The following is a 10,508-nucleotide window of genomic DNA, read 5'->3' on the forward strand; positions in this document are numbered from 1 at the left end:
AAAAAAAAAAACTTCACGGGGGAAAAAAAAAAAAAAAAAAAGTCAGAGGGGCTGCACTACAGTGTGCACACATAGACAGGCAGGATATCACCCTTTTATGTATGCCCTACTATAAGGGACTGCTATTCTCACTTCCCCGTACACTGCATATATGCATCTCTCCCCTAGGGCGGCGTAAATTTCTCCCCAAGTGTACCCTCCCACTTGCGTGTTCTCATCTGAGTGCACGAAAAGGGAAAAAAGGAGCAAAACAAACAAACAAAAAAATACTTAGTTAACTGCGTATGTGCAAAACGCATGGCCAATGCAAAAATGGATGTTCTTTAATGCGAAAAATAAAAAAATTGCCACGGAGAAGAAGCACATTTCTCAATAAGAACTCGCGCAGTTGCGTTTCTACGTGCGAAGCCCAACATTGAAAATGGAAAAGATGGAGGGCATATATAGAGGGGGCAAACAAAATGAGTAGGGACGCACGTACAGCGAGTTACGCGAGGGGGACTCGGTAAAGCGACTTAAGTGGGGGGTGCTCCGTAAAGCGAGTTACGCACGAGGTGCTCGGCAAAGCGAGTTACGAATAAGGGGCTAATTTTGATATCTTCCTTTCGCCCTCTCTTCATTTCCTTTATTTTTTTTTCTTCCTTATCGCTTCCCCTTTGACGTGCACACATTTCGCGTACTTAACATAGGGCTAAAAATAACACGAAGGGGTGGACGGAGGCACGCACACGATCGGCGAGGTGAAGGGGTGCGAAGTGCGCGTGGGTAATTGTGTACACCATCTGACGGGCAGGTAGACCATCTCATGGTGCCTCGTCTGCGCGCACTGCCCTGCTTTCTCTCCTGCGGGAGGGCTCCCCTCTCGGAGGTGTAATAAAATGGTTTCCTCCAACTGAGACGACGAAGGGGGAAGGAAATCCCTTTTTAAACGTACTCACACATGTGTAAAAAAAAAAAAGAAAAAAGAAACACTAAATAATGCCATGAGAGAGGCTATTCAAGTGGCACATACGAGTTGGCACCCCCTTGGATGGCAAATAACTTGGTAGCATTGGGGCGGCCACGCAAACAGAATGGCATGCAGCAGGGGTCGCTCTATCGATGCTTGCACTTTTAAATTTAGTCTACGTTGTGGCATATCCTTGGATACGCGTAGGTACCTGCGCTTGGTGCCTCTGTTACTAGCATGGGCGTGTAGGGAAATTGCACTTCTGGCAAAGTGAACACTTAAAAGGGGCATGCAGGGCACATAAAAAAAAAAAATAAATAAATAAACTGCAAAAATAAATTCCGCACGACAACGAAAGCGAAGCTGGGTCTCCGTGAAACGTCTCCGCATATGATATGCACGAGGAGTGGTGCCAAGGGTCCGCCCCCCTTCTTCTGATTCTGTTCTGGCTGTGTGAGGTAAACGACTTGCACGTGACCAAGTGAGGAAGTGCGAAAGTGAGGAAGTGAGAAGGTGAGGAAGTGAGAAAATGAAAAAATGAGAAAATGAAAAAATGAAAAAATGAACAAATGAACAAATGGAAAAATGAACAAATGGAAAAATGAACAAATATAAGATGGGGGGACAACAACAAAAAAAAAAAACGTACGCGTTGGTATGATCAAGAGGAGGGGGAGGGGCAAGTTGCCTCTTCATGCCGATCTCGCATACTGGCAAAAAAGGTACATAAAAATTTTGCAGTGGTTATAAATATATGCCTAATTTTTTTATCGCGCTTATATGTATGCACCGGTGATGCGTGAGTATATATATATATGCATGGCTGCTCGCTCACCCCATTTTGCGCCTTGCCCCAGCGCGCGTCATTGGCGACCCGCTCCTTTTTACGCCCCCCCTCCACTGCACCAATTTCGCAAAGGCGAAAGTTGAAACATCGGGAGATGATATGATATATGATACGCCAATGCGGGGGAAACAAAGTCAGAAAAAAAAATGAAATACCTAAAGGGACCTTTTTTTTTTTTTTTAAAGAAAGAACAGAGGTGCACTTCTTTCCAACTCTGTGCAGGATCCACTGTAGTAAAAAAAAATACGTTGATATTCCAGCACAGGGGCACAGTCAAAATAGCAGCCAAAGTAGCAGTCAAAGTAGCAGTCAAAGTAGCAGTCAAAGTAGCAGCCAAAATAGCAGTCACAAAATCGCAGTCAAAGTAGCAGTCAAAATCGCTTAGCTCATACGTGTACATCGAAACAAGCGCAACGAGCGCGAGGAATGGTGTATGATAGCGTTTCGTAAAACGTTAAGGTGACACGAAATGAGAAGAAGTTTTTTCTGGAGTTGTTTTAATAAATAGGAAGGCCTATCACGACGAACAACGCGCAGCATTATTTTATATTTGTTGTTACGTTCCCACATCACGTCGTTGCGGAGGAGGCGTACTGTTGATTTTTTTTTTTTCCATATAAACTGCTACGTTAGTAAGCGTACGAGTAGGAAGAAGGTTCGTTCTCCTCGCTGCTTGGAGGGTTCACCACTGAGGTTGCGGCTCCCGGAGGTGACGCTTTGTTAAGGAGCAACAGCTTGGCGCGTAGCGGTGGAGAAGTGGAACGGTCGAGAAGCGAAAAGGTGAAGCAGTGGAACGGTGAAGAAGCGAAAAGGTGAAGAAGCGAAAAGGTGAAGAAGTGGAACGGTGAAGAAGTGGAACGGTGAAGAAGTGGAACGGTGAAGAAGTGGAACGGTGAAGAAGTGGAACGGTGAAGAAGTGGAACGGTGAAGAAGTGGAACGGTGAAGAAGCGAAAAGGTTAACTCGCTAATACTGCCAACCCGTAACGCCGCCACCCCGTAACGCCGCCACCCCGTAACGCCGCCAATCCGCCATGTCGGTGTACATCCAGCTGACGCACGACCTGTCGGGGACGGTGACGGCCGTGACGATCGGGGACTGGATCTTGGGAATCCTGAAGCAGAAAAATATCCAGGAGTACGAAGTGTTCTTTAAGAAGTTTCTAAACATCTACCAGAAGCAGGACAAGGACTCAGAGAGTAACAACCGATCGGAAATTTTTTCTTTACTCCTGTCAGCTAGCGATTTAGTATTCGAAACCTTAGTAGAGACAAAAAAAAATAATAAAATAAAAGTTATAATTGATAACAAAGAAAGTGTAAAAACGTATAATGAATTTTATAGAGAGGTAGAAGAATATTTCGTTATCCTCATATCCATTTTACAATTAGAATTTAAGAGTGTTGAAGATCTGAACAATGCTACAAACAATTTTATTATGGCCATTAAAAATTTTAATGTATTTCCAGAATTGAGAATAAAAATTTTACAGCTTTTGTATAACTCCTTCAGTGTCAATTTCTCCTTTAGATTTCCTACCTTCATTGCCATTTTACAGTTTTCTTCTCAAAATAATATTTTCCATTTTATGCTTCCCTACATAAAATTTATCGACCAATGGATTAAAGAATGGAATATCAGCTCTAGAGAAAAGAGACAAATTTATCTCATTATTGCTCAAGAATTGAAAAAGCTAAAAAAATATGAGGAATCCTTTAAACATTTAAATAAACACGTATATTATTTTCAAAAGGAAGCACCTGAAGTATTGAATCATCCAACTACAGTCAATGCTAGTATTGAACTCATTGCAGATGCTATTAATCTAAATAACAATATTTACTTCCATCAATTACTAACCTTAGATGCTGTCCAGAATTTACAAAAAATTGAAGAACATCAACCTATTTTTCACTTGCTAACAATATTTTACCAATACAGCATTCATGAATTTCTAGCTTTTAAAAATAATTACGGGGAGGAGTTATTCACCAAGTACAATATCGATCTGGAAGTTGCGGAGAATAAAATTTACCTTCTCTCCATTATCTCCCTTTAAAGATACCAAAGTGCAAAATATTCAATACATTTCAGAAAGACTTAACATTAGTGCTTTGAAAATTGAGAAAATTCTTGTGGCTTCCATTGGAAGTGGAGTTATCGATGCCAAGATCGACCAGATAAATAAAAGCGTTCAAATGAAGACCACCATTTTGAGACACTTTGATGAGACCCACTGGGAAATCCTCAACGCACAAATCACCAAGTATATAAACAATGTGCAGAAAATTCTGGACATTACCACGTCGCGCTCCAGGCCCATGCAGGGCAAGTAGAAAGTTGGGCAACGGGGGAAGAAGCTGCTAAGTTGTTAAGCTGTTAAGCTGCTAAGCTGTTAAGCTGTCAAGCTGTCAAAGCTGCTAATCTGCTAAACTGCTAAGCTGCTAAACTGTCTCCCAAAATGGACGCGGTGCGGGAATTGAGAAAACTAAAAAGTCGCCACTCCACCCCGTTAGGTGCACTAACCGTTTCCTTTCGTTAGGCGCATTAACCGTTTCCTTTCGTTAGGCGCGTTAACCTCTTCCTTTCGTTAGGCGCATTAACCGTTTCCTTTCGTTAGGCGCGTTAACCTCTTCCTTTCGTTAGGTGCACTAACCTTTCCCCCTTTTTTTCTTTTACCAACTTAGAAACACGTTGCGCTAACGCACACATATATGTAAGTAGTGTACATGCTCCACTTGGGCTGTTCGCCCGGTGTATTTCTTTCCGTAAAACGCGTTTGATTCGACGCGGTGGGCATACGCCATTTTTGATAGGCCTCCTTTTCGGTTGAGTCTTTTTCAGTTGCGCAGCGCGCGGCGTAAGCGTAAACAAAGTGTAAAAAAAAAAAAAAAAAAAAAAAAAAAGTAGCAACATGGCAACATGGCAACATGGCAACGTGGTAACATGGTGACATGGAAAGATGGCACATATAATACCGACGAGCAGGAGCAAATGGAGGGCGGGCCCCCTTCTTCTCTCCTCCGAGCTGCTACGTAAAAGGGGCGGGTGCTCACATACAACAAAAAAAGTGCTCCTCCTTCCAGTGGGTCTTCCGTCTTCCCCCTGTTTAACCTTAACCCTGCACAATAGGCATTTTTTTCCTCTCTCCTATTTTTATGTTAACACTTTTTGCACCGGGTAGTCGTCACTGCCGTACGGTTTAGAAGACGGCGTGCCGGGCAAATGCCGCCATTCTAGCTTCTCTCCCCGCTGCCATTCTAGCTGCTCTCCTCGCCGGGCGGCCACTCCCATCAATACACAGCAATCTTCACCTCCTTGAGGGGGTTCAAATTTTTACTCTTCTGGTTGTTGTCACTCAAGTACGCCTTAACTTTGTACCTCTTGTTGTGAAAATATTTTTCCATTTTCAAGTTTTTCCCGCTCCCGTGCAGATTGCTACCGTTGTAGTTCGCGCCCTTCACATAAGACGAGTGCATCCAATACATGTTGTACATTTTGTTGCTTTTCACATTTCCCGTGTTCATAAAATCGTAACTATGTTTATTGGCATGGTTGTTTTGTTCCTGATTAAACGGCATGTAGTTCTTATTTAGAAATATTTTATTTTTTTTTTTTTTTTTACGTTTTTCTTCGTAAAGTTTTGAGCGTTTTGGCTGTCCTTATTATGTGCATTTCCGTTCGGTGCTCCCTTTGCGTTTTGGGCTTGGCCCTTGCTTTTGGATTTCCTACCCTGCACGTTCGCCGCCTCGGGGGGCGCTTCGATGGCCGCTTTGACGTCCGTTTGCACACCCGGCACCTCTCGCACCTCTCGCAATCTTTCCTGCGTTCCCTCCTGCGCTCCCTCTTGAGCCCCCATCTGGTCGGCCACCTCCGACAGGTACACCGGTATGGGGATCTGCTCCGGCTTGGGGGATCTCATATATATGGGGACGGCGAAGAACCCTTCTTCCTCCTCCTTCTTGCCAGCCCGCCTACAGTCGTCATTCCTTTGGCCGGCACCCATGCCACCCCTCAAGCTATTGATCAGTCTGCTATTCAAACTGTTGTGCTTGTACAGCTCCATGTTCGACGCCTGACTAAGCAAACTACAACTAGTTGTAAAATTTGGATACTTCGACGTGGCATACTTCACATAATGACCTGCAGCACCTCCTCCTCCGAAGCCATCGACCACTGCAGCTAGGTTCTTTCTGCTCCCTGTGTAATAATATCTCCCATTTTCGACATTCTTAATTATTTTTATAATTTTTCTCCCCCTGCTGATGTTGCTTCCGATGCTCATATGGTTGTTGTACTTATTGCTTCCGCTGGCAGTTCCCTTTTTTCCCTTTAATGCAATGGCGCTCTCTTTAACATGGGCATTGGCTCCTGCGGTCTTCGTCGTTTGAGCAGCGCTGTTTTTGCTGGCAGAATTTGAGCATTTTTCCTCTGCTTCGATTATTTTATCGCTCTTTGGTACATCACTGCTGTTGTTTCCTTCCTTGCCCTTAATGCTCTTCCCTTGTTCACTTTCCTTGGCGATTTTTTCCACTTCCTGATTATGCTGCTGAGCCACATCATCATTACGGCCGGGTTGAGTATCCTTCACTCCCATTGCGCTCGTCGCACCTTTCTTTGCCAAATCTGGTATGCTCCTTTTGGTACTTTTCTTCGCATTTTCATTTTCGCTCTCCATTTTTGTACCTTCTGAGAGTCCTTTCGCGGGATCCCCACTCTTGGTGGCGCCTTTTTTCTTCTTCGCCTGCTTCGCCATCTCTTCCTCGTCGTCCTCCTCATCAAGGGAGTTATTCTTAACATCCTTCAGCAGCAAATTAAACAGTTCCTGTGTGGACGTAAATTTGAATCCGTCCTTTACCTTTTTGGCCTTACTGGTAATACCTTCTCCCTCCTTTTTCTTTTTGCTCTTTTGTTCGACGCAATCTTTGGCGCCTTCCCTCTCATTTTCTTTTGCTTTCTCCTTTTTCTTCTTTTTTTGCTGCTCCTTCTGAGGCTCTTTCTGCTCCGTTTCCTCCATTGCGCGCTTCTCCCCTCCCACGGGGTTCTTGTCCTTTCCTTCCTCGTTGTTCACTGCCTCGGTTGGTCTTTTAAGTATTTTTATGATGCATTTTTTTCTGCTGGTTTCCTTTTTCTTGTCTCTACTTCCGACTTCGTCCTTTTCCGTTTCCTTTTCTGCTTTGCGCTTTTTGCCTTCTGTTTTGCCTGAACCGTTGGCCTCCTTTGCGGGGTCACTTGCGGGAACCTCCTCCTTTTGCTTCTCCCTCTGCTGCTCAGCCACTACCCCCCGCTGCTCCCTCTGTTGCTCCCCCTGCTGCTCCCTCTGCTGCTCAGCCACTACCCCCTGCTGCGCCTCGTAGTGGTTCCCCTTCCTATAATTGTGCAGCTTGTTGTAGTAGTTGTACCCTCTGTACTTATTGCTGTACCCATAGTAGTTGTTATTTCTCCGCCTGCCCATGTGGTCCTTACTGTAGTACATTCCTACGAACATGTTCTTTGGCTTCTTGTACAAGTCTACCATGGTGTGTTGGGCTGCTTTTTTTTTTGTTTTTTTTATTTTATCTTTTTTTTTGTTTTTTTGTTTTTTTTTATTTTTTTTTTGTTTTTTCTTTGTTTTGCTAGTTTTATTCTTGTTTTATTTTTGTTATATTCTTGTTTTATTTTTATTTTTTCCTTGTTTTGCTGGTTTTTTTCACGTTTGAGGCGTCCACTGCCGTTTCGGTCGGGTCCTACAATGCGCTCGTTACTGGCGTGGAGTCAACGGGGCACTGTGGTTGGCTCCTCTGCTATCGTCGCGTTTGTGCGTACAATAAATAGGCAACGAAATTGACGGAAAGGTGAATGGTTAGATTGGCGCAGTCCATGCGAATGCAATGCGCACACACTTAGGGTTAACAATAAAAAAAAAGGATAACGGGGGAAACAAATTGCACAAATGTGGCCTCAAACTTCACTTTAAAAAATGTGCGTACGTGTCCGCTCCTGTCCGCTCCTGTCCACTCCGGTCGTGTTCAAAATGGATGCTCGTGTGTTGAGGTACTCCCACGGTTGGATACACAAATACGTTTGCAACCGTGCCCGGGTAGTGATGATCTTGGCATGAACTTCTACGCAAGCTTATATGTACATCCGCGCCCTTCGCGTGTCGTCTTCAAAATAACTTAATTATTAAAGTTTAATTATTAAAATTTATTTAAAAAACAAAGGGGCGAAAAAAAAAAAAAAAAAAAAATTGTATATAATGCGGGTGTATGTTAAAACTCACGAAAGAGATACACATACTGCGCGCGCGCATGCACCCGGGTATGCGTCCTTATCGCGGAGTCATTTGCCACACCTGCGTGAGTCGACACAGAGTGAGCTGATGGGCAGACACATACATAAGTATAAATGTGCATGCATATGTGAGTGCACCCATGTAGGCATAGATTCGGGCTCTGTGGGGTGCCCAAGGTTGGTGACTTAAACTTTCTGCTTTATTTGTAATTATTCACGCAAATACACTTATTGGGGAGTAGTAAGTAGTAAAAAAAATGGAAGATCGCTCCACTGCAAGTTGCACAACTGCTAAGGGTTGAGGCAAACCCTAACCTGCGTTCTGCTCCTGCACAAAAAAAGGGAGCACTCGAGTGCAGGTAGCTCGCACTGTACAAACGAAATGAAAAAAAAAAAGTGAAATGTAGCAAAGCCGACGTGGATATGATAGTCGAAAATGAAACACTCATGTAAAAGGGTTTTTTGATATGGACTCTCCTTTCTCTTCAAGATGCCCCTAAATTAGTAAGGCCGCTTTTCTCAGATAAGCTTGTCAACACTTTATCCCATTTAATAAAAAAATAAAAATGAAACATTTACGTAGTAAAGTAAAAATGTGCACTATATATACATGTATGCATTACACAGGGGTGGTAAAAAAAAAAAAAAAAGGAAACCCCCTGTGGTGGGAACCTTTGCTTCGTTTATAAACAAACGTTCTATGTTCCCTATTTTGCGTTCAAAGGAGGCGTTCAGGCTGCATGTACATATACATATATATATAAATGTATACATATATGTATATATAAATGTATGTATATATGTATATAGTATTTATATATGTACATATATGCAGTGACCTCCCCACGGCGTGAGGTGCGTGGGTTCTGCGCTACACTCTTGGCATGCACGTCAACTCGCTTCTCCGCAGCGGTGCGCAAGGGGAGGTCATTTTTCATAACATACTCAGCACGCTGCAATACGGTTGCAATTGTGTGTCACTATCACGGTTGCTATTCTAACTTTATTATTTTATTTTTTACGCATTCATACGAAAAGGAAAAAAACTCAGTTCACGCTTTGGCATAAATAAGTGAATATTCAAACGCGCGTGCGATGGTATCCGATCCGTGCCTTGGCGTGTTAATCGCACAGTTCAGATGCTACAAATAAAAGTTCACATCTATGCACATGTATACGTATAAAGATGTATCGTTCACATATATATATATTTTTTTTTTTTTGGACAAACTGTGGCACAGTGATTCACATAATTAAAAAATGTCTCTCTCAAATATGCTTTTACTGCTCAATCTGCGTTTTCGAATGGTTCAAAATGAGTAGTAGTGGCATTATGGTAACTCACATGGGGGGAATATGCAAACTGTAAATACGCTGGTTCAATAGTTGGTTAGGTTTGCAAGTATGATTTATGTATGTACTCTGTGTACATATTTATTGTGTATGTATACGCATATATTATGTATCTAAGTATGTACGTACGTATGTATTTTTTTTTTTTTTTCTTTTTCTTTGTGCGCCTTTTGTTTAATAACTCTCAGAAATAAAATATATCCACTTAACAATCCATGGTATAATAATATATCTGCCAAAGGGTCACACACTGTAAGTGTTTATTTTGTTTTGTTTTATTTTTTTGTTATTTATTTTTTTCCCATTATTCACGAAATGTAACTACGGTGTAGGGTTAGGTTACTCATGTCTCACACACATAAATGCTAGGTTGAAACAATCATTTGTTTACTTCTCACACAGGGGGCACCACTATGCTTAAGTATTAAAATTGTCATTTTGGTCTATATATGTGTGGGTATACGAGGGGAGTCGTCTCTACATGCGTGCACACATACCGTGCGTACGTACATACACGCATAAGTAGTTTGTGTAACACAGAGGCAAACACGTTTGACGCCTTCACCCTCGCAGCCGTTCGTTCACTCGAGCTGGAGACTGCGAGCAACGGTGTTTCGGCTTCCACGAGACCACAAAAAATAAATCTCAAATCAGACGCACACGTAACTCTGTGTATGCGCTTTTTATTTCTCACGAAATGCTTTTCACGTTTTTAAAAAAAAAAATGATCGTTAATGTAAAAACATTCGTCACAACGCGTCGTCTGTTCATTCAAATGCAGGTGTAAAAAATAACGCAAAATATATTTTCTTCACACGCACATATGCGTTACCAAAAGATGCGTGTTTTGTCTACACACAAAAAGTGCGGGCCACAAAAATAAAAAAATTAAGTGGTAAACATATCTGCTTTATGGGCCGCCAACTCCGAACGCGCTTATTATGCGGGCTTTCTTTAAAACCTCAATTCACACAAAAAAGGGGGTGGGTAAAAAAAAAAAAAAAAAGGTGGCTTTTTTCTTTTCTCTTTTCGCCGTCAAACTTCGCGAAGAGAGCAAATAAAATGTGCAGTGCGCGTCGTAAGCACG

The 10,508-nt window shown here is 42.5% G+C and overlaps 2 protein-coding genes across 2 annotated transcripts; one reads left to right on the forward strand and one right to left on the reverse strand.

Annotated features, from left to right (window-relative positions):
- Positions 1-2,828: 2,828 nt before the first annotated feature.
- On the forward strand, positions 2,829-4,131 carry PCYB_053250 (hypothetical protein; the record flags this gene model as incomplete). The annotated part of the gene is made up of 2 exons (XM_004221206.1): positions 2,829-3,665; positions 3,811-4,131. 2 exons carry the CDS (start codon positions 2,829-2,831, stop codon positions 4,129-4,131), a joined length of 1,158 nt encoding a protein of 385 aa, XP_004221254.1.
- Positions 4,132-5,088: 957 nt separating this feature from the next.
- Positions 5,089-7,313, reverse strand: PCYB_053260 (hypothetical protein; the record flags this gene model as incomplete). Its single annotated transcript, XM_004221207.1, has 2 exons — positions 5,089-5,361; positions 5,421-7,313. 2 exons carry the CDS (start codon positions 7,311-7,313, stop codon positions 5,089-5,091), a joined length of 2,166 nt encoding a protein of 721 aa, XP_004221255.1.
- Between the last annotated feature and the right edge of the window lie 3,195 nt (positions 7,314-10,508).

The sequence above is a fragment of the Plasmodium cynomolgi genome, chromosome 5 (assembly GCF_000321355.1).
Source record: "Plasmodium cynomolgi strain B DNA, chromosome 5, whole genome shotgun sequence".
NCBI classification, from domain to species: Eukaryota; Apicomplexa; class Aconoidasida; order Haemosporida; family Plasmodiidae; genus Plasmodium; species Plasmodium cynomolgi.